At 32.5% G+C, this 22245-nt stretch overlaps 3 protein-coding genes across 5 annotated transcripts; 2 read left to right on the top strand and 1 right to left on the bottom strand.

Annotated features, from left to right (window-relative positions):
• The first annotated feature begins 1753 nt into the window (after positions 1-1753).
• Positions 1754-7795, top strand: LOC124911188 (probable RNA-dependent RNA polymerase 1). Of its 2 annotated transcripts, XM_047451638.1 has the most exons (5): positions 1754-1874; positions 2930-3472; positions 4014-5851; positions 5916-6066; positions 6821-7795. In XM_047451638.1, exons 2-5 carry the CDS (start codon positions 2951-2953, stop codon positions 7637-7639), a joined length of 3330 nt encoding a protein of 1109 aa, XP_047307594.1. In that variant the 5' UTR covers positions 1754-1874; positions 2930-2950; the 3' UTR covers positions 7640-7795. The 2 variants fall into 2 exon arrangements, with proteins under 2 accessions (XP_047307594.1, XP_047307595.1); XM_047451639.1 differs by lacking the exon at positions 1754-1874 and having other exon boundaries at positions 2902-3472.
• Positions 7796-8562: 767 nt separating this feature from the next.
• On the top strand, positions 8563-11535 carry LOC124911887 (rhomboid-like protein 11, chloroplastic). The gene is made up of 7 exons (XM_047452417.1): positions 8563-8816; positions 9064-9185; positions 9496-9581; positions 9964-10004; positions 10086-10252; positions 10370-10432; positions 11090-11535. The coding sequence occupies exons 1-7, from the start codon at positions 8591-8593 to the stop codon at positions 11291-11293; spliced, it is 909 nt and encodes a 302-aa protein (XP_047308373.1). The 5' UTR covers positions 8563-8590; the 3' UTR covers positions 11294-11535.
• Positions 11536-16949: 5414 nt separating this feature from the next.
• LOC124912321 (binding partner of ACD11 1-like) lies at positions 16950-20896 on the bottom strand. Of its 2 annotated transcripts, none has more exons than XM_047452919.1 (6): positions 20751-20896; positions 19534-19617; positions 19333-19436; positions 19183-19258; positions 18905-18988; positions 16950-17641 (listed from the first exon to the last, which is right to left on the bottom strand). In XM_047452919.1, the coding sequence occupies exons 1-6, from the start codon at positions 20754-20756 to the stop codon at positions 17063-17065; spliced, it is 933 nt and encodes a 310-aa protein (XP_047308875.1). In that variant the 5' UTR covers positions 20757-20896; the 3' UTR covers positions 16950-17062. The 2 variants fall into 2 exon arrangements, with proteins under 2 accessions (XP_047308875.1, XP_047308874.1); XM_047452918.1 differs by having other exon boundaries at positions 16950-17644.
• Positions 20897-22245: the final 1349 nt, after the last annotated feature.

A 22245-nucleotide genomic window follows, 5' to 3' on the forward strand; every position in this document is an offset into this window, starting at 1 on the left:
CCATTATTATATAGATTTGCTTTTCTTTCATTTAATTATTATTATTATTATTATTATATATATATTTCAATTATCACCCCAGATAATATATTTAGAGAAAATAAGAGACCGATCTACACTACATACTATATTTAGGGTCGAAAAAATTGCCAATATTATAAGTATTTTAAAAATAGTGTATCAGTAATATATATATTAAAAATATCGATTTTTAATGTTTATCGAAAAAATAAGTAAGGTATGGTACTGATGCCGAAATTATTGATAAAATAAATGTATAAGATTTTAAAATTTTGATATATCAAATATATCGAAATAATATTTATAAATTAAAATATATATAATATATATTACCCATATGGAAACAAATAAATTTAATAATAATTTAATTATAGAAATATAATTTTTGCAAATCATATCAAAATATAATTATTCTAAAATATTATTCAATATATACCATCTCTATTTTACCGATGAGACTGAAAAAATATTTAATTAAATTTTCAATATCTCCAAGTGGTGGAAAAAATGAAACTTGGTATCCAATCATTTCAATTATTCTTAAGAATAATTTTGCAATCTCATTATTAACTGTGATTAGTGAATCTATTTTCAACTTGGATAAAATAATAATAGATACTTTTAAGAGCAATTTGAGTCCTAATTAAAATAGTGAAAATATTGGTGCACACAAATGATTGATTAATTAAAAGGTGAAAAATTCAACTTATAAAAATATAATACAACGATGAACTTGAATTATTTAAAAAAAGTTTAAAAAATTGAAAAGATTAATTTTTTTTATTTATTAAGTTTAAATTAACTAATATTTATTATTATTATTATTTAACATGAATTGTATTATCAATTTATAAAACAAATTTACAAATACAAATACGATTAAAGATAGTTTATGAAATTCACTCTTTAGTCTCCATTTTAGCATAACTTGAAGACTACATTTATGTTTATGTTTATTCGTGTTAATTCCAATTTTTTTAATTAACTTTAATTTTTAACATTGGTTAGTTTGTACAAATGTTGAATTTTTAAAAAATATTTTATTTTATAATAAATATCTTTATTTTTTTATTTTGTGTAACTTTAATAACTATATTATTGATTTTTGTTTAAGTTAATATATTTTTAAAATAGTAAACATATAATATTGATATCGTATTAAAATTAAGATATATCAAAATTAATGTACACAAAATCAAGATATGAATTTTTATATACCAACATCTTCAGTAAGAAATAAGGTATCTACTGACCCACCTATATCTTATACTTATCTACATATTTTTTACTTACACTTTTTACATGTATTTATATAGAGTTCGGTATGATCAAATTTATTTAAATTATATTTTTATCTCAAAACTCAACTATCATATCAACTATTTAATCATCATTTTATCAATTTAAATATTAAAAATAATTTTTACATTTTTATAATATAAATTAATTATTAAATAAAAATATAATATTGTAAGGTAATTTGATAAAAAAAAAAAAATTAAAAACCAATTTATTTTTTTATTTTTTAAATCAAACAAGGGTTTATTAAAAACAAACTCAATCTAAACCCCATTAACCACTCTCTCAAGCAAGCAAGACTTAGTTAAATAATAAATAAAATCTTGATTCCTTTCTCAAGAAGATTCAAGGCCATAATTCTTCTTTTTAATAAGAATATTGAATTCTTCAAACAAACAACTCCCTATATGTAGCTCTCTCTTACTACTGAAAAGCTAGTCCTTTTCTGGACCTGAAAAACTGAAATTGGGAGGAAAAGTACCAAAAATTTGCATTACTCAATCGAAGAAGACGATTCGATCATCGTGAAGAGAAGAAATCTATGATTCTTGGGTGTAAGATCGTTTCGTTTTCTCAACTTTTCCTTTTGTTGATCACAAAATCTCACTCTATCAGTCAAAATATCTCATGTTTATACATTATTGATAGCATTTAATGTCATTATCTGAACTTTCAACTTTAAAGAACTCAAAAGAAAGGTTAAGGTCGGTAGTGGTCCTAGATTTTTCTTACTTGTTTTGTTTGCGCTTCTATGAAGAAAACTATGTATATTTTCTTAATATGGAAATCGATGAGTTGGCTTCTTGAAGAACTATGTATCGTTGTATTCTTCGTGTTTTGTGTTGTTTATTGATGAAAGATTGATCCTCTTGATGAACAAATGGATGTTTTGATTCTTTGGAAAGAAGGTTAGTTCCATGTTGTTCCTCTTTTTTCTAGTTTTGTGATCCATGGTTATTTTAGCCTTTTAGGGTTCTAATCTAGTATGACTTTTGATTCACGAAATAGACACTTTCAATCCATGTTGTTCATGTTTTCATTTTTCTTTTAGTTTTCCTACTGTTGTGATCTATGGTTGTTTCAGGGCTCTAGTTAGACTTTTGATTGGTCTTGATTTAGACATAATGAGTGTCTTTTGAAACTACCCTTAATAGAAGATGATTTGGTTTTCTCATTTCATGTCTTTCTGGTTCTGTGGTTGTTTAAGGGTTGTAATTAGATTTTTGATTAGTCACTTTTTAGACACTATCAAGTGTCTTTTTGATATACCCTTAATAGGAGATGACTTGGAGCTTGTTTAAGGTAGGGTTATTTGAAAATAATCTTGGTTATTTGAAAAAGTAAGTGTTTGATTAAAAGACTAAAATATCCTTTATATTTGTTAAAATGTCATAAAAGTTAAAGAGTAATTTAGTATTTTGGTTGATAAAGTGCTTGGTGAGGTCGAACTTTTGAATGATTGCAACTTTTGAGACATTTGACAATTGTGTTTGCATTTGAAAGCTGGTAAAGAAATGTATAGTACATGTAAATGAAACAGTATGTATTCAGTTTTCTTAATTTGGATTTTCAGAAACTTAATATGACAGTAAATCTAATTCATTTGCAGTGAAAACGAACCTGCAGTAAGATGAAGAAGACAATTGACTTGACTGGGTTCCCATACCTTGTAACTGCAGAGACTATTACTGAATTTCTAGAGAGGAAATACACAGGAAAAGGTTCCGTGATTGCATTGGAGGTCAAGAAACCAAAAAATGTGGGTTCAAGAGTATATGCAAGAGTTCAGTTTAAAACAGTTAATGACGCGGAATATATTATTAACTTGGCTAATATGCGACAAATATACTATGGAACGTCCTATTTGAAGGCTTTTCCGAAAGACATTGATCTGGTACAAAACCCAAAGATTTTTGAATATGATATGAAAGACATTAAGCTCTATTTTGGATGTCTGGTCAGTAAAGACAAGTTTTCTGTGCTATGGGGAAGTGAAGATGTCATGGTTCGGTTTGGCTTTCAACTAAGAAAACTTTATTTCTTTCTATCTTATAATTCTTTTGAATACAAACTTCAGCTCTCGTACGAGAACATCTGGCAGATAGATCTCCGTCGCCCACGCAACCAATTGTTGAAATACCTTGTCATTCAGGTATATGCCATTCTCATTACTGTTTTATCATTTTGAAACATATTTTGAGTCTGTTTGGGAACTTGTATTACTTTTTCACTATTACGATCTCATTGAAAAAATCTCCAAAGTTAAAATTGAATGTCATTTCTTTCTGTTGGGTATACAATTTTCTTTTTGTATCATCATCCAGATGATAGTGTTAGTTTTTGCTAGCTCGTTTTATGTGGGGGGTTTGGATTATTTGAATGTCATGAAATCAAAATATTGTTTGATAAAAAAGTGGGTTTTTTGGGTTAAATTACTAGAATGTCCTTTTTCATTTAACATTTATAACGTCATTTTAGTAATTTAGTTAATGAATTAAGTGAGTTGATGGTAGAAATGAAAGATAATGTGATAAGATTTTTTTTTGAAAAAAACCCTAATAACCCAAGATCAAACAAGATGTTTATTTTTTCTCGATTATGATTTTAGTGATATTTTGCCACATAACAAACAAATATATATTTTTCATATCATGATCGATGTTGTCTTGAATTTGTTTTTATCTATAAAACAGTTAGTAGGTGCACCTCGGATTTATTTGAAAAACAAGGAATCTAGTATGTACAGCTTCTTCAAGGAAACACCTGATGAACATTGGATCAGAGCAACAGATTTCACTCCATCATACAACATTGGGCAATCCTCTGCTTTATGTTTGCAATTCAAGTACGATCTCGGTATAAACTTCGTTGAGTATTTCCCATACTATAACGAATACGACGGAAGCTTTCTTGTAGAAGATGGAACCAGTTATTGTTGCCATTATGATCTAGTGCCAATTGTAGCTCCTCCCATCGAGACTAAATTACCTTTCAATGTGATTTTCAAAATTTGTGCGTTAGTTCAACAAGGATGTCTTCCAGGTCCATTACTTGATTCGAGATTCTATCGGTTGGTTGATCCTTCAAGAATGAACATCGTGCACATAGAACATGCATTAGAGACTTTGTTTAATATTAAAGAATCTTGTTATGAACCTGTGAAATGGCTTATGGAGCAATATCAGAAATATATATCGTCGAAAAGGGCTACTAGATTGCCCTCGATTAAAGTTGACGACGGTTTGGTTTATGTAAGACGGGTTCAGATAACTCCGTCGAAAGTTTGGTTTTCTGGTCCGGAGGTTAATATGTCGAATCGAGTTATACGTCAATTCTCGAGTTATGTGGATAACTTTCTTAGGGTTTCGTTTGTCGATGAGGAATTGGGAAGACTTCATTCGATGGATTTATCTCCACGAAGTGCTTCGATCGAGAAAAGAACAGGGGTTTATAAACGGGTAGTGGAGACTCTTCGAAATGGTATTAAAATTGGCGACGAGAAGTTCAATTTTCTCGCGTTCTCGTCGAGTCAGTTAAGGGAGAATTCTGCATGGATGTTTTCTTCGACGAAAGACGGGGCTATAACTGCTGACAGTATAAGGAAATGGATGGGAGATTTTCATAAGATCAGAAATGTCGCTAAATATGCTGCCAGGTTAGGTCAATCATTCAGCTCTTCAACCGAGACTCTTACTATCCTAAATGAAGAAATCGATTTCATCCACGATATAGAAACTGTAACTCGCGGAATTAGTTACACTTTCTCCGATGGGATCGGGAAGATCTCGTCAGACTTCGCTCGAAAGGTCGCTAAAAAATGCAACATTTCAGGTTCAGTTCCGTCTGCATTTCAGATTCGGTATGGAGGTTACAAAGGCGTGATAGCCGTCGATCCAGATTCTTCTTCGAAGATATCGTTAAGACCGAGCATGATGAAATACGAATCGAAGAACACGAAATTGGATGTTTTGGCTTGGAGTAAATACCAGCCTTGTTTCTTGAACAGACAAGTGATCACTCTTTTGTCCACTCTTGAAGTGAAAGATGAAATCTTCGAAGAGAAACAGAAAGAAGCAGTTGATAAACTCGATGCCATCTTGAAGGATCCGTATGAAGCACAAGATGCGTTGGAATTGATGTCTCCAGGAGAGAATACAAACATTTTAAAGGAATTGCTTATGTGTGGTTATAAACCGGATAAAGAACCATTTCTATCAATGATGTTGCAAACGTTTAGGGCTGCAAAATTGTTGGAATTGCGGACGAAATCTAGGATTTTTATTCCAAAGGGAAGAGGAATGATGGGATGTTTGGACGAAACTAAAACCTTAGAGTATGGACAGGTTTTTGTTCAATACTCTGATGCTGGTCATCGTTATTCTCGAAATGAAACTATTGTAATTACGGGGAAGGTAGTTGTCGCTAAAAACCCATGTCTACACCCGGGAGATGTTCGTGTTTTATTGGCTGTCGATGTTCCTAGATTGCACCATATGGTGGATTGTGTTGTATTTCCACAGAAAGGAGAAAGGTATATATTTCTTTTGAAGATTTTAAAATATTTGGCTCTTGATTCTGTTTTATTTTTATGACAGACCTCATCCTAATGAATGCTCTGGAAGTGATCTAGATGGAGATATTTATTTTGTTTGTTGGGACAAGGACTTAATTCCTCCAAGGCAATGTCAACCAATGGATTACACTGCTGCTCCAAATGTAATGTTAGATCATGATGTTACCATGGAGGTAAGATTTTTCCTCCATTCTCTAATTTTTAAGATATATGAATTAACTCGAGTACTTGACAAAACAAGATTTAGAGCATTTATAGCCATATCTCATACACACGCGATTGATGCTTCAAGGTTGTGGCGTGATCCTTTTTAGTGCCTATTTTCTTTCATAGTTAACACCACTAAGCGATTTCAACCTTTGTCATGTTTTGTTAGCCTTTGCTTTCATGAAACTCACTCAAAAGTCCAAAAATTTATTTTGAATTATTAATTTTCTTGTAAGGTGTTGTTTGATGTTGGTTATTTAAGACTATTTTTAAATAATCTACTACCTAATCTCCAATAATATCATTCAAATCATCAATAAAATACCAAATTACCTTTACTTTATTCTTTATAACATTCTAAAATATTAAATAACAAGGACTGGTCATTTTACCGAAATAACCCACCTCTTTCACTGAACAAAGTTATTTGGAACCAAGAACTATTAGAACCATTTCATTTGCTCTCTTACTTTTCTTCTAAGGTCTTGTTGAGGTGGTTTATTTGGAATTATTTTCCAATAGTATAATCTACCATTACATAATTCATTTCATGTACCAAAATACCAAATTACCCTTATTTTAAAACATTTAAAATATTAAATAATAAGGACATTTTGATCATTTTACCTAAATTACCCACTTCTTACACACCAAACAAGGTTATTAATGGAAATAACCAGTTGGTCTAAATGGTGGTCTTTACTTCTTTTCTTTATGCAGGAAGTTGAGGTGTATTTTGCCGACTACATTGTGAATGACAGTCTAGGAATCATTGCAAATGCCCACACAGTTTTTGCAGATAGAGGACCCGAGAAAGCAATGAGTAGCCAGTGCAAAGAACTCGCTGAATTATTCTCAATCGCAGTTGACTTCCCTAAGACTGGTGTCCCAGCTAATATACCTCCCCATCTACGTGTAAAAGAGTATCCCGATTTCATGGAAAAACCCGATAAAACCACCTATATATCCCAACGCGTGATCGGAAAGCTTTTCAGGGCAGTAAAAGATGTAAAATCCGACACCATCTTAACCTTCACTCGTGAAATCGCAAAGAGATCGTACGATCCCGAAATGGAAGTGGAGAATTTCATGGATTATTTGGAGGACGCTCTAGACTACAAAAGGGAATACGATTACAAACTAGGAAACTTGATGGACTATTACGGTATCAAAACCGAGGGAGAGATATTGAGCGGATGTATAATGAAGATGTCGAGGTCTTTCGATAGGAGGAAGGATGCTGAATCAGTTGGTTTAGGAGTTAAGGCTTTGAGGAAGGAAGCGAGATCGTGGTTTAATAAGAAAACAGATGAAGGAGGAGATAATGACGATGTTTATGCGAAAGCATCGGCGTGGTATCATGTCACTTACCATCCCGATTATTGGGGTTATTCCGACAAGGAGTTGAAAAGAGGGCATTTTATAAGCTTTCCTTGGTGTGTGTATGATAAGTTGATGAGCATCAAGAGGGATAAAGCAAGATCTTTTGGTATGTCATCTTTGGGAAGAGATGTAAGTTCTAAATTGAGGTTGAGTTAGATTTGGGATAAATCCCATTATTTTATCTTTTGATGTTGTTATTTTGTATGATTCTAGTATGGAAAATGCAATATATGTATCTAAGTTTGCTAATCCTTTATTTTGTTTGTATGACAAGGTAATGTAGTTCTTAAAATTGCTTGCATCATATGTTTTAATTTTATATTCATGCACATATTAAAAACTTTAATGCAATATTCTTACTATAAGTTAACTATTAGAGATATTTAAATTTTTGGTGTTGTAAATGTAATATATTACATGTTTTAGAATTTAGTCTAATATATAATGTTGTAGAATAGATAAATGAGATTGCATGAAGATGAGTTTAGTTTTACTTGCTGAAATAATAATTATTTTCCATTTATATTTATATTATTTTATTTAAATTTATTATTTATCATTTGATTGTGGGTAGACTATATTCTTTTCTTTGTGAATATAAAATATACTATTTGAGAATTTAAGATGTAGAGATTATGAATGTTTGTGGGTTTGACTTAATTTGGATTTTTTTTAATGAAACATATATTTAAAATAATAATTCGATTATATTAAATTTGATATTCATAACTGATCTTACGAGTTCTTACCAAATTTTATTGAAAGTATTGATGTTTGTAAATACTCGACATAATGATATCTGTTAATTTCGATACCAAAAAGTGTTCACTCGATATTTTTGTGTTAACCATACTAGGGTCGAGAATGGAAGAGAAAGAAGACCGATTTGGACTCGGTTGAGAAATGGACATAGCTCATTTGCAAAAGACGGTAAATAACCTTATTTTTCTTAATTTTGTAACTATATGATATTAATATATATAAAATAATAATAATTTTGTAACAATATGATATTAATATATAAAAAAAAAAACAATAAAAAAATATTTTTTTTTATAAATGATATAATTATAATATATGAATATTTTGTTGAGAGGGAGTGAGAAAATGCCCATGCTACTCCAGAATCATCTGTTGATAAGAAGTGGACCAATATGTCCCTGTAAACCGGTGACCATGGCCGGCGCCGTCGCCGGCGCCGCCGTTTCTAATGTTCCATTGAAATACATCTCAGATTCATCGTCTTCTCGCCGCAGCTTGCATTATCTGAAGCGCTCTAGCAGTCCCCTCTATGTATCCCCATCTCGTCTCATTTGCAATATGAGCGGCATAAGTGAATCTTCTTCTTTATTTCTCATTTGATATGAATCTCTGCATAAACGTGTTCTTATTTTCATAATTAAGCTAAACCTAAGTTTGATATTAAAGGGGGGAAATTAAACAAACAGTTGGTGTGCTCTAATCTTGACATTTATTTAGCATTTTACTTTGCTAGGTTTATCTTGTTTAGGATTAATCACATTTTCAGTTGCAATTAAGGGTATTTTCATTTTACCTTGCTATTGATATGCATGTTCTAGATATGATTCCAGAACTGGAATATGGAAATCGTGAAGGGAAGAAACCAGAGAAGCGTGAGAATGCTGTTTTCTGGATTATATTACTCAATCTTGGAATTTATGTAGCTGATCACATTTTTCAGGTTTATAATAGTAATTTCAATTCTATATTCATATGATTTTCATCTTTATGGGTTATCTTAAATGATCATATCTTGATTACATTAGTTTGGATGTTGAAAATTATTGTGTGGACTGTGGAATAGGCCTATTTGAAAACCCGTTTTCTAGAAGTTTTGTTTCTGTGATATATGTTTTGAACATAGAAACAACCAAAAGCTATTGAAACAGGTTAAACGATTATCCCAAGTGGTGATCTAATCTACATTTGTTTGCAATTTTATTGTTGTAAAAGTTACAAAAGGTATACCATTTGATCGTATCTGATTTCAGGTCCGAGGTATCAAGGCCTTATATTTGTACCATAACAGGCCAGTGTGGTTCCAGATTGTGACTGCAACTTTCTGCCATGCTAATTGGTCAGTTCTTAATCAAGATTGAGCTGGATAAAATTGGCTATTTGCTATCACATTTTATGATATACTTTGGATCATCATTCAATAAACTTATGTCAAATGAAGCAAAATTTCACATTATAATTTGGATCTTGATCCAGAAAATAATCTGGATTATAGAATCACACAAACACACATACAAGACACCAATATTGTAATGGTTCGGGCGAGAATCAATCTTCAACACAATCTCATACCAAACGAACAAAAATTTACTTGTAATTTAAATCGCCATAGGTTTAATGGTTGATCATCAAACATGAACTGTATAATTAATCATATCCTTGTTTTGTACTCCTCTCTCCTGATGTTGTCTCAACTGCTTCTTCGGTGTTTTTTACAACAGGAAGCATCTCTCCAGCAATCTATTTTTCTTATATATTTTTGGTGAGATCTTATTTTGCCTATTTGGTAAAAAAATTCAATCTCCTGTCACATTTTGATCATCTTGTAATTTTACTAAAACAGGTAAGCTTGTTGAAGAAGAGGAAGGGAGTTTTGCCTTGTGGATTTCGTATCTTCTGACTGGTGCTGGAGCAAACCTTGTCTCCTGGCTAATTCTCCCCAGGAATTCTGTTTCGGTTGGAGCTTCTGGTGCTGTATTTGGACTCTTTGCAGTTAGTGTCCTTGTGAAGGTATTTCCATTTGTCTATGATTGATAAAATCTGTGGATTTGTCAAAAAGAAATTTCTAAATTACAAGCACAAAACGAATGATACGGGACTTAGTTATCACTCTTTTTTTTATTGCAGATGTCTTGGGATTGGAGGAAGATTCTTGAAGTTCTTATACTGGGTCAATTCGTTATCGAGAAGGCAAGTAACTCTTTGATCTTAATTTTCAATTTTTCATAGAGAGCTTAACCAAGAAAAATGTTTTCCTATCTACATGTTACTAGATCTTACTTGATTTTTAGCATCTTCATAAGCTAATTCTATTTCACTATATAACATGGAGTTTTGTTCAAAAGTGTATACATTACCTGTTTTTGTATATAATTGTTTTTCTTTACTTTGGGTTTTAATTTCTCGGTTGCTTTCTCATTGTCATGAAGACTCTTAATAACTCATGTGTGGTTATGGATTCAATTCTTCACATTCGGACCATTTAAATTTTTTAATTTTAACCCACTAGGGTAGTTCAAGTGGTAAGAGTCGTGCTTAAATGAACAAAGGTAGGGTTATGTCTTGACTGTCGGGTGTTTCTAATTTTTATTGCTTTCTCATTTCCAGTTATAAAAGTTGGGGCTTGTTTGATTTGAATTATTTGTTATTGCCAAATAACAAATCCCTTCAAACATCATTTTCTCAATCCCATTATCAAGTCAACAACTACCCTGATTTTTTAAAAATATTTTTACCAAATAATCCATAGATCATACAAGGTCTTGGACACCATTTTCTATCTTCGCCGCAATGTGAATTGTTTTGGGCACTTGTGATTGTGTTGTTGCTGGATGAATGTGATAACAGGTGATGGAAGCAGCTCAGGCTTCTATTGGGGTTTCAAGCGCTTTAAATGGAGGTGGTTCTGCAATGCAAAATATCAATCACATTGCACATCTATCGGGTGCTTTGATAGGCGCTGCTCTCGTATGGCTTCTAAGCAGAGTTCCCTTTCAACCTCCAAGTAATGATGAACTCGCTTCCTCCAAGAACACAAATAAGACTCAATGAAGTTTCTAGTTCTGCAATTATGGATGTTCGAATATGATTGCCACTACCACAACATTTGGCAAGACTAGATCTACAAGTGGATTTTGTATATGAATATTTGCATGCAAATGAAGCAAAACTAAATTTGATGCTTAAGTTAAGCGCCAATTATTACCGATTTTTTGTTTTATAAAGTGGGATTGAACTTTGAATTATGTAAATTGGATTACAATTTGACTTCAACTGTTACAATTTTAATTATATTTGATTTTTCTTTTTTTATTATTCTTCTTATTTTGATGTGACTTTTCTTTCTTTCTTATAAATAATTTGGCCACTATAAATGAAATTATATTTATATTAAGAAAGAAAAATAAAAACAATTTAAAGTGACAACAAATTTTAGTAACAACAAATTAGTCTGAGTAAAAAAATTTACTATAGAATTTGATATTGATTTATCAAATAATTAACTTAATTGCTTCGAAAAGAGTTCACTTTTATCTACATTAATTTATATATAGAGCATTTAACGTATTGATTCGAATCCAATTGGAATAAATTTGAATTGGACTAGGATTATTAAAAACAAACAATATTTTTTAATTTTATTTTTACTAAATTGTATTTCATCTTGAGTCTCGCTCCTTAAGGGACCCCTCTCTGATAAGGAAGGAAACGAAATAATTGAAATTTTACGACAAATCCGGTCCGATGGCTGTTCTCCACTAACCACAAGGATATAGGGACTCTATATTTCATCTTCGGTGCCATTGCTGGAGTGATGGGCACATGCTTCTCAGTACTGATTCGTATGTTATTTTTCTCTACTTTTTTATCCATTAATTAGATCCTAACCAGCTTTTCTTTTAATTTCAATAAACATCAAATCTTTTTTAGTCAATTAATTTTTTAACTAAAAACATACTTTATTAATTGCATCAACAAATTAGGTGTTTTTTTAATAATAATAAAATGTTATTATAAATAAAAAAGTTAATTATAAGAAAAAATGTATTATTAAAAAGTATTTAATTTAGTAATAACTATTTCTTTTAAAATTAAGTTGGTTTATTGCATAATGTAAAAATAATCAAGAAATTTGATAAAATGACTCTAAAAAGGGCTTTAAATGCGTGGGTGATCAGCGCATAAATTTTATTGCGCAAATGACCACTTCAAAATATTATGACGAAATTACCCCCGTCGCGTAACACGAAGAACATGATCGTCTCGCAACGGAATAACCTATGAAAAGTGTAGAACACATTTTTTTCATTTCTCTCTTCTCTTCCTTCTCTCTCTTCCCGCTCTTCTCCTCATTCTCTCTAAACAAAAATCTAAACGGCGGCGATCTTCGACGGACAACTACGGCGAACGGCGACGACACAACCATGAGCACGAGCACGATGGTGGCAACGGTACTCTTTTCCTTGATCATTGTTTGTTATTTGTTGAGTTGTTAAAAATGGTATGGTCGCGTCTCGCGACGGACACGATTGTCTTGCGACGACCATTATTGTCTCGCGACGGCTCATTCTAATAATATTATTTATCCATTAAGGTTTTAAATTACAACTGAAGTATTCGTTTTGTATAATGGAGAGTAGAAATTTGCTGATGGTACAATGTCTTTTCATGCAAGTTCAATCAAAACTTTGGATTTACCCCAAAATACTACATTTGCTGAATTAGTTGATTTCATCTATGATACACTTAACTTGCAAAAATCTACACATGATTTAGTGTTTCAAGTGAAGTATAATGTTCCGGGTATGTCAAATTCTCCCCCTCTTGTTATTGATCAAGATAAGGATGTGAGCACATATTTATCACGGTTGATTTTGGGTCGCACTATGTCACCACTGTGTGTCTCTATAGTAAATATATTTCAACTTGATGTAAAATCAGCTTTTCTAAATGGAGAAATTCAAGAAGAGGTGTATGTTGAGCAGCCCGAAGATTTTGAGATCAAAGAAAAAGAGAAAAAAGTTTATCGACTAAAAAAGGTATTGTATGGGTTAAAGCAGGCACCCCGAGCGTGGAACAACAAAATCAATAGTTATTTCATCAAAAAGGCTTTAATCGAAGTACAAGTGAATCATCTCTCTATGTGAAGACTATTGACAAAGATTTCTTGATTGTATGTTTATATGTAGATGATCTCATCTATTTTGGAACAAACAAAGCTATGGTGACAGAATTCAAGAATCAAATGATGAAAGAATTTGAGATGACAGATTTGGGACTCATGAAATATTTTCTTGGTATACAAGTTAAGCAAAGTCCAGGAAGAATCTTTCTATCTTAAGAAAAATATATTGAAGATCTGCTCAAGAAATTCAATATGAGTCAATGCAAGCCCCTTTCCACTCCTATGGCGTTGAATGAAAAATTTCAAGTTAACGACGACGGTGAGAAAACTGACTCAACTAGTTATAGAAAGTTGATCGGTTCCTTAATCTATCTCAACACAAGACCGGATATCACACGATCAGTAAGCTTGCTTTCTAGATTTTTGAATGAGTCAAGTCAAATTAATTTTGCAGCCGCAAAAAAAATCCTTAGATATCTTAAAGGCACAAAAACTCAAGGCATTGAATTCAAAAAGGAAAGTGAATGTAAGTTGGTTGGTTATACAGATAATGATTGGGCAGACTCGATTGATGATCGAAAAAGTACCTCCGGTTATATCTTTTGTTTTGGATCAAATGTAATATCATGGAGCTCAAGATAGCAAAAATATGTGGCATTGTCATCAGCCGAAGCAGAGTATATAACATGTACTGATGCAGCTTGTGAAGCTGTTTGTTTCAAAGAATTTTAAAGGACATGAAGTTTGAGCAATGTGAGCCAACAATTATTCATTGTGACAATATGTCAGCTATTGCAATGACAAAGAATCCTGTTTTTCATGCTCGGTCCAAACATATTGAACTACGACATCATTTTATTCGAGATTTGGTTACTCAAGAAGTAATTTCCATGAGGTTAATCAAAATGGAGGATCAGCCAGTAGATATCATGACCAAAGCCGTCACGATTGACAAGTTCGACAAATTCAAGAAGAAACTCAAGATTACTAATTAAGAGGGGTGTTAAAAATAATAAATAATTAATAATCTTGAAAAACATTTAATGTGATGGTGAAACTCAAGAGTTGAAGATGAAGCGTGAAGGAAGATGAAGCTCAGGAGATGCATTGTTTAGTGTCATTAATTATATTTAATTTGAGTTCTAGATCCTTCTATCTTATCCTTTAAATTAAGGACCACTCATTAGTTTTTCATATCTCAAAATTAAGTGAGCTGTAGCTACTTAAGATTTCTATCAATAAAATCATATTTTTTTAGTTATAATATTTTCCGCACCAACAGATAGATGATTCATATGGAAAATTGTCATCATACCTTTACATGTTGGAGAAGAATAATCCGAGTACCATAACAGACATCTAGACAGATGAGCTCGGCCACTTCAGTTATATGTTAATGTCCCTAGCCTCTCAATTACAGGTTTCAAAGCCTTTTTCCGTCCTGTATTGTGAGTCGATGTCAGTTTCTTAAACACAATGTGGGAGGTCAACTATTGGTAGATATAACATTGGATGCGAATGAACAACTATATCCTGTTGCATTCGGCGTTGTTGATTCAGATAATAATAACTCTTTGACTTATTTCATGCAAATTTGAGAGATGCAATTAGATTAGTTGATGAACTCGTTTTCGTATCCGATAGACACTCAAGCATCGCCAATGCCTTGTGTGCAGTTTTTCCAGAAGCAGACTACGGTGTGTGCACATATCACATAAAGATGAAAATTATGACTAAATTCAAAACTGATAACTATCACGTGAAGTTTGACTTGGCTTCTCGTGCGTACACAGTCTCCAACTTTAATCGATATTTTGACATGATTAGGGTTAAGGATCAAAAGATTACTGTCTATTTGGAAAAAATTGAGTTCTAAAGATAAAGTAGAACATTTTCCCCAGTAAACGATACAATCAACTCACAAGCAATTATGCTGAGTGTTTAATAGTCAGAGCAGAAATGCCAGAAAATATCTTATTTCAACAATGTCTGACTATTTAATATTCACAATATAACATTTATTTCATGATAGAAGAGAAAAAACATCCAATCACCAAAAACGTTTATCTCCAACTTATGAAAAGTTATTACGTGAGGAATTTGAGAATGTCAAATTCTATAAAATCTCCCCGCTTAACCGATTTGAGTTTTATGTGTATGACAGTGAGTCTCATTTTAAAGTCAATTTGAAAGACAAGAAATGCACTTGTAGGGTATTTGAAGTATCTGGTCTTTCTTGTACGCATGTCCTGGCTGCTACCCGTCACCGGAATTTGGTTTCTTATGACTTCTGCTCAAAGTATTATTCAACGCACATGTTCAATCTATCTAACCAATTGTTTAATTGTTCTATTTTCTTTGCTCACGGGTATTACTCAACTGGATCTTGGTTGAATGCATATGCAGAGACATGTTATCCTGTTTTTTATGAAGACGATCGAGATATTCATTCATCATCTACTTCATCTTCTCCTTCTCCTTCTCCTCATCTTCATTCTTCTTTTCCTCATCTTCATTTTAATCGCGAGAAGGCCCATCGCGAGAAAGGACCGTCCGCAGCGAAAAGGAACTGTTCGTCGCGAGACGATCGTACCGTCGCGAGAAGGTACCGAATCACATGAATCTTCCCTGAAACGGAACCAAATCAAGATGAACAACCAATAACATTTAATAAGAACAACCAAGATATACCTAATGAACAACCAAGAACTCAAAATGTGCAGCAATATCATCAGCTGCATTCAACCATCTATAATGCAGCAATATCATCATCTGCATTCACCTGCAATATCATCATCGAGCATCCAACCTCATTTGCATTCAAGATGAACACAAAGACATTTAATAAAGGTATAATGGAAATAAGAACATAAATCACATGATATTAGAACGAGTTTTTTCCATCAATGTGTTCGTCGGTCGCCGATTGTTGTTCTTCATTCGTTTAGAAGAACAAAATCGTCCGTTCGTCACTTAAGGTTTGGAGAGAACACAGAATAGAGAGAGAAGAGAAAATAAAGAAATGAAAAAAATTGAGAGCTTATATACAAAATTAACGTTCCGTCGCGAGACGATGTAACGCGACGGGGTAATTTCGTCAAAATATTATTAAGTTGTTATTTGCGTAATAAATTTTGACGCGCATTTAAAACCCTTTTTAGGGTCACTTCGTCAAATTTTCCAATTAATCAATATAATTACGAATTGAATAAATATAATTTAAATTAAATAGATAAAACTGATTGAATTTAACTATTTATCCAATAATAATTCAAGTTTCTTGATGTATCCAACCCATCACCAACTCATTTTAGTTAAGGTTAATGTGATTATGTACATTAATAATGATAACTCTAAAAATAAATAAAAATAAAAAGTAAAGAATAATTCTAATTTCAAACAATGTCATATTCATATGAATACCAAACTCAGAATCAAAATTACCTGATAAAACTTGTTCTATTTTTTTTTTTAAATTTCGTTCTAGATACATAATTCTAACAAATTTATATTGATTTAAATGATTTCTAAATCTTGTTACAAATCATAATGCATTTCTTTTGTTTGGTTAAATATATATATTTTTTAATCATGATCAAATAAATTTTGACAAACATATATATAACCAATATGTGATCCGACTTATTACAAGTCAATCGATACACAACAACTTATCATCATCATCATCATCGTGATCATATGATGGCTAGCTTCTTCTCCTCGAGAGAAGGCGCAACAACAGGAAGCTGCTGCTCTCCGATCGGAGACTCGTCCAAATGCATGTGCGCAAAGTCGTTTATAATGCCCGTTCTCTCTTGATACAACGTCTCATTCTTTTCCTCCTCCGCCTTTTGCACTTTTTCCCTTGTCATAACGCTCACGCCCTCTGCTGTCTTCACAACCGCGCTCAATGCGCTTGAAAACCACGATGCTCCGGCCGAGACATACGAGTTGCTCATCAGACTCGACCCGGCCGTGCTCGCGGTCTGTTCTGCGCTTGCGATGACGGACCTTGTTTTTTCCGAAACCTGAAACATCTCGTCCATCTCTTTTACTTTTTCGTTTACTACAGATGATCCTGCGCTGATCTTTTCTGATAGTCCTATTTTGCGGTCGAGGGATGCGACTGTGGCTGATGCGTTTGATGTTATTTGGAGCCGCTCGTCGATGGATTTCGCTTTGTTTATTGCGTCTTTTCCTATAACGACACCGGTGGCGATTACTGTGCTCATTACGTCTTTCGCTTTGTTTACTGCCGTGTCGCCGCCGTTTGTCTCCTTTCACATGTCACAATTGCAAATATAAAATCACATTCAATATTCTAATTCAAAGTTTTCAATTATCCTTGAAAATAATTATATAACTAAAGATGAAATAAAAATCATATTGTCTTATAAAAAAAATCAATTTCAATTTGAACTTTTCAATTCTCACTATGTAGCTTCTTAAAATTCAAAACAAAAACACACATTATTTTGACACTAAATAAAAAAACTCCCTATTCACTAAAAGATCAAATATCTCAAATTCTAAGTTACACTGTCCTCATATACAATCCCCATCCCCGATAATATCTCAAATTCTAAGTTACACTGTCCTCTTAAAATTCAAAACAAAAACACACATTATTTTGACACTAAATAAAAAAACTCCCTATTCACTAAAAGATCAAATATCTCAAATTCTAAGTTACACTGTCCTCATATACAATCCCCATCCCCGATAATCCCGGGTATCCAATCCCCGACGGGTATCCCAAATACCCGATATTATGATATTTTTCTACTCAATCTTATCTTTGTCAACTTGAAATAAGAACGAACAAAAAAAACCAAAAAAGACTAAACTTAAAATTAGAGAGTATAAACATAGGAGAGTATGAAAGTTTTAAACATAGGATAATTTTAATATATACATATAAGCTATTTTTATGTATGAATCGGGTATGAGTTTTGGGTCGGGTATGAGTTTTGGGTCGGGTATGAGTTTTGGGTCGGGTATGAGTTTTGAGGCCGGTGTCAACCACTACCCATCCTCAACCCGAACTCAATGGGTATTTCATTTTACTCCTTATTCTCGACCCCAAACCCGATTAAATTATTTATCCCGACTCCGTCTCGGGAACACTTACGGGTATCATATTTTTAGGTAACTATTGTCATCCCTAGGAAGCAGTCTTAAAATTGAAGCTATGGGAGTCTCGCTACCCTCCTAAAATTATTTTTAATAAAATGACATTAACCGTTTTTTCAAAAAAAAAAATCCTAAAATTAAAAAAATAATAACAAACAATCGGGGTTTTTTAAAAATAATTATATAACAAATGATGAAATAAAAATCTTATACATAAATAATCACTTTGAATGTTAACTTTTCGTGTGATTTTTGAATTTGATTGTCATTATAATAAAAATTGTATCGAAATACCAGTATTAGGCTATTCGCTAAAATCTCAAATGAAGAAATGTAGGGTCTAAAAGTCCAAATGTCTCCGGTTCGATTCTAACTTTGAAAAATAAGCAAATCGATGAACTTACAACGACAAGAGGAGGAGCATCAGGTGGAAGCTGGTAATACTCAACAGGTGTTACAGAAACAGGAAGATCAGCTATTGTTGCACCCTGAATAAAGTGAAATAATATTATTATTTCTATTGTGACATTCATGGCCAGAAAAATACACAAAAAGTGAGATGAACTCATATAAAGACTGTCCATATTTCCCAGAATTTCTGAGCTTGGGCATTCCTATTTCTTATAATGATCCATAAAAGCATGAAAAACTGAAAGTAAATGAAATGCATTAAGTAACTTACTGTCATTTGCATTGCTGAATCTGCTCCCTGTGAATTTGTAAATGTGACATATGCTAGTTGAGATGTTTCAGATTCCCTGTAGAAATATGCCATCAAAGTCTCTTTATAACTATCTATTCCAGAAACATTAGTGAAGTGAAGAAAACTTACATTCGCATTTCAACGTATTGGATATCTCCGGAAGAAGAGAAGAATTCCTTAATGCTGTTAGCGGACACTGATAATGAAATATTACTGACTTTTAGCGTTCGTACCTGTAAATAAGAGAATGCAGAATGAACTTGTGAATGAGAAAGACTAATATGAAAAAAAAAGTAACAAAAATGAAAAAGGAAATGTTATCTTCCTCACATCTGTAACATTGATTGTCCAGTTTGGTGTATTATTTGGTTGGGGTTCCATTTGATTATTTGAATCAGGATTTTGAGTAACTAACTGCAATTCACATAGAACAAACGGAAAATGATCATCATAATAGAAGACTAATAATACATTTGTAGACAATGGACTCAATTACTGACATAAAGAACAAAATGAATCTAAAACTAACAACTTCATACAAATTGTCTTTTTTCTTAAGTGTTCAGTAAATGAATGAAAGTGGATTTCGATGACTCAAAATTGGCCTTAACGCGAGTCTCTGAATGAAAGACAACAAGAAATATCATTTAAAAAAATCTTAAGGGTCATTTCATTCGAAAAGACCCAATATACTTTGAAGAAAAATACAAAGGAAAACAAAAAAAGAAGGCAAAACCAATCAGCACTTAGAAGAACCTTTGTCGATGAAAGTGTTTTTCAATCTTAACACTGATCTTTCCTTGTAATCAAAGGATATTCGATTGCAATTGTTCCAAATAACCCACCACCAAATGATAATAAAGATGGTAAACTATTTTGCATAACCACCATTTGTACCAATCAGCAAAATAGCCAATCAGTGCTGAAGTAAGTCCAGTGATTAGAAGTGTATTTCAATCTAAACAATGATCTTTCCTTGTAATCAAAGGAACTTTGATCACAATTGTTCCAAATAACCCACCACCAAATGATAATAAAGATGATAATTAAGACCCACCATTTGCACTAATCAATCAATATTACTCACAAAAACCAACAGTAGGATTTGGTAAACCCAAGTAAGGTTGTGCACAGTAGTGCATTTACAAAACCTAATTTGTGGAAGAAGATTGGAGAAAGCTGTGAACTGCTCTGTTCAAGTTGAAATGAATGAATGAATACATTTATTTATAAAATCTATTTTCCACTTTATGATTAAACCATAACACGCATGTTTCAGCCTGCATGAACATCATGCTAGCAATCCCCAAACCTTATGAAGACTATAATCCAATACCATCATGATAGACAGGTAGGTGCAGGTACATGTGAGAATCATCATAAAATTCTAATGGATTTTTCTATGATTGTGTTTTCACCATTCAAATGCAGATGATTAAACGTCTAAATGGGTACTTTCAACAAGATATCAAGTGGGTGTTGGATGGTTCTTCATATTCTTTTCTATGAATTTGAAAATAAGATTTGAGAATGGGAAAAAGACGTACCGACATTTGGGACGAAGACAATGGAAGCAAATTTTCACGTGCTTTGAAGGTTGCAGGAAGTAATAATTCAAACAACGACGACGAGGAGGAGGAAGAATCAGAATGGAAGAAGATGAAAAGGGTGCAAGTGGAGAGAGAGGAGAAGGCATTTGTGGTCAAGGGTTCAATAACTGATTGATTTCATGGTTGCGGGTGGCAAATCTGGCGCTTTCCTCTCATGGAAAAATGTTTGATTATTTTAAAACCAAATAAAATTGTTTAATCTTCCTATCAAATATATTAACATTATTTATAATAAAATTATGGTGGGATAAATTGAAATTTTGAACATTTTTTTCTTAAATCTTACTATTTTATTTTTTTTAGTGTGAAAAAGTTATACCAAAATAAGATTTTGTCTTATTATAAAAAAATAAATTAAGAATAAAAAAAAATTAATCATTTTAGTTATTAAAAAAATAAATTATGAATTTTATAGTTTAGACAAAATGTATAATAAGATAAAAAGATTAGGAACTTGTTTGTATATTTGTTCTATATCAATCGCAAAATGCCCTAATAATATTTCAATTTTTTCTCAATTAGAAATCGTCTTCATTCTCTACTTTCCTCTTCCTTTCGATCGTGTTTTCATTCTCTATTATGATCATTAACAAAGAGCAGAGAATGAAAACACGATTGAAGGGAAGAGAAAAACAGAGAATGAAGACGGTTTCTAATTGAGAAAAGAACTATTACCAGCCTCGATGGGCATGGAGAAAAAGATGGAGGTGTTGGAAAGATTACTCGCATCATACAATTTTGTGAACTTATTAAGTCTCTTTCGGTGGTATATCGTGATGCTTAGGATCTGGTTCTCTTGGTGTCAGCCTCTGAGTATGTATGTCTGTTGAGTGTGAATGCGATTGAAGTTTGACTCAGTTCCTCTTGTTTATCGATTTCGTTGCATCACTACCTCACCAAAGGCGTAAACCCTTTCTCTAGTCTCCAAACACCACAAAGAAATTTGACGTCTGTTTCCCACCAAAAGATTAATATCTATTTATATTATTAGGTCATGTCCGATAAGTGGGTTACTAGAGATTGTGCCACAATGTTTGGTCAACCAATACCCAACCATCTCCACCTTTGGCCCAAAACAGTGCAAAACATAATCACGGAATCACAAGATACATCATCGCCAATTTATTACCACTGAGGCAACAAAAAGAATACCCAAGGTAAACTCGTGTCACAAAGACCAAGGGCAAGAGCACAAAACATGCGAAAATCACAAAGATCAAACGCAAGAGCACAAAGCATGCGAAAATCACAAAGATCAAATGCAAGAGCACAAGCATGCGAAAAACACAAAGATCAAACGCAACAGCACAAAGCATGCGAAAATCACAAAGATTAAACGCAAGAGCACAAAGCATGAGAAAATCACAAAGATTGAAGGTAAAATCACAAAGCATGCCATGCCCACAAAGGACGAACCTCAAAGAGCTTTCCC

Source organism: Impatiens glandulifera, chromosome 8, assembly GCF_907164915.1.
Source record: "Impatiens glandulifera chromosome 8, dImpGla2.1, whole genome shotgun sequence".
Classification (NCBI taxonomy): Eukaryota; Viridiplantae; Streptophyta; class Magnoliopsida; order Ericales; family Balsaminaceae; genus Impatiens; species Impatiens glandulifera.

Coding starts and splice junctions, on each gene's coding strand:
- LOC124911188 (XM_047451638.1), top strand. CDS start 2,951: ATGAAGAAGACAATTGACTTGACTGGGTTCCCATACCTTGTAACTGCA. Junction 3,473..4,013: donor TGAAATACCTTGTCATTCAG/GTATATGCCATT, acceptor TCTATAAAACAG/TTAGTAGGTGCACCTCGGAT. Junction 6,067..6,820: donor ATCATGATGTTACCATGGAG/GTAAGATTTTTC, acceptor TTCTTTATGCAG/GAAGTTGAGGTGTATTTTGC.
- LOC124911887 (XM_047452417.1), top strand. CDS start 8,591: ATGCCCATGCTACTCCAGAATCATCTGTTGATAAGAAGTGGACCAATA. Junction 8,817..9,063: donor TTGCAATATGAGCGGCATAA/GTGAATCTTCTT, acceptor TGCATGTTCTAG/ATATGATTCCAGAACTGGAA. Junction 10,005..10,085: donor ATTTTTCTTATATATTTTTG/GTGAGATCTTAT, acceptor TTACTAAAACAG/GTAAGCTTGTTGAAGAAGAG.
- LOC124912321 (XM_047452918.1), bottom strand. Junction 19,259..19,332: donor CAATACGTTGAAATGCGAAT/GTAAGTTTTCTT, acceptor ATATTTCTACAG/GGAATCTGAAACATCTCAAC. Junction 17,645..18,904: donor ATGCTCCTCCTCTTGTCGTT/GTAAGTTCATCG, acceptor GACATGTGAAAG/GAGACAAACGGCGGCGACAC.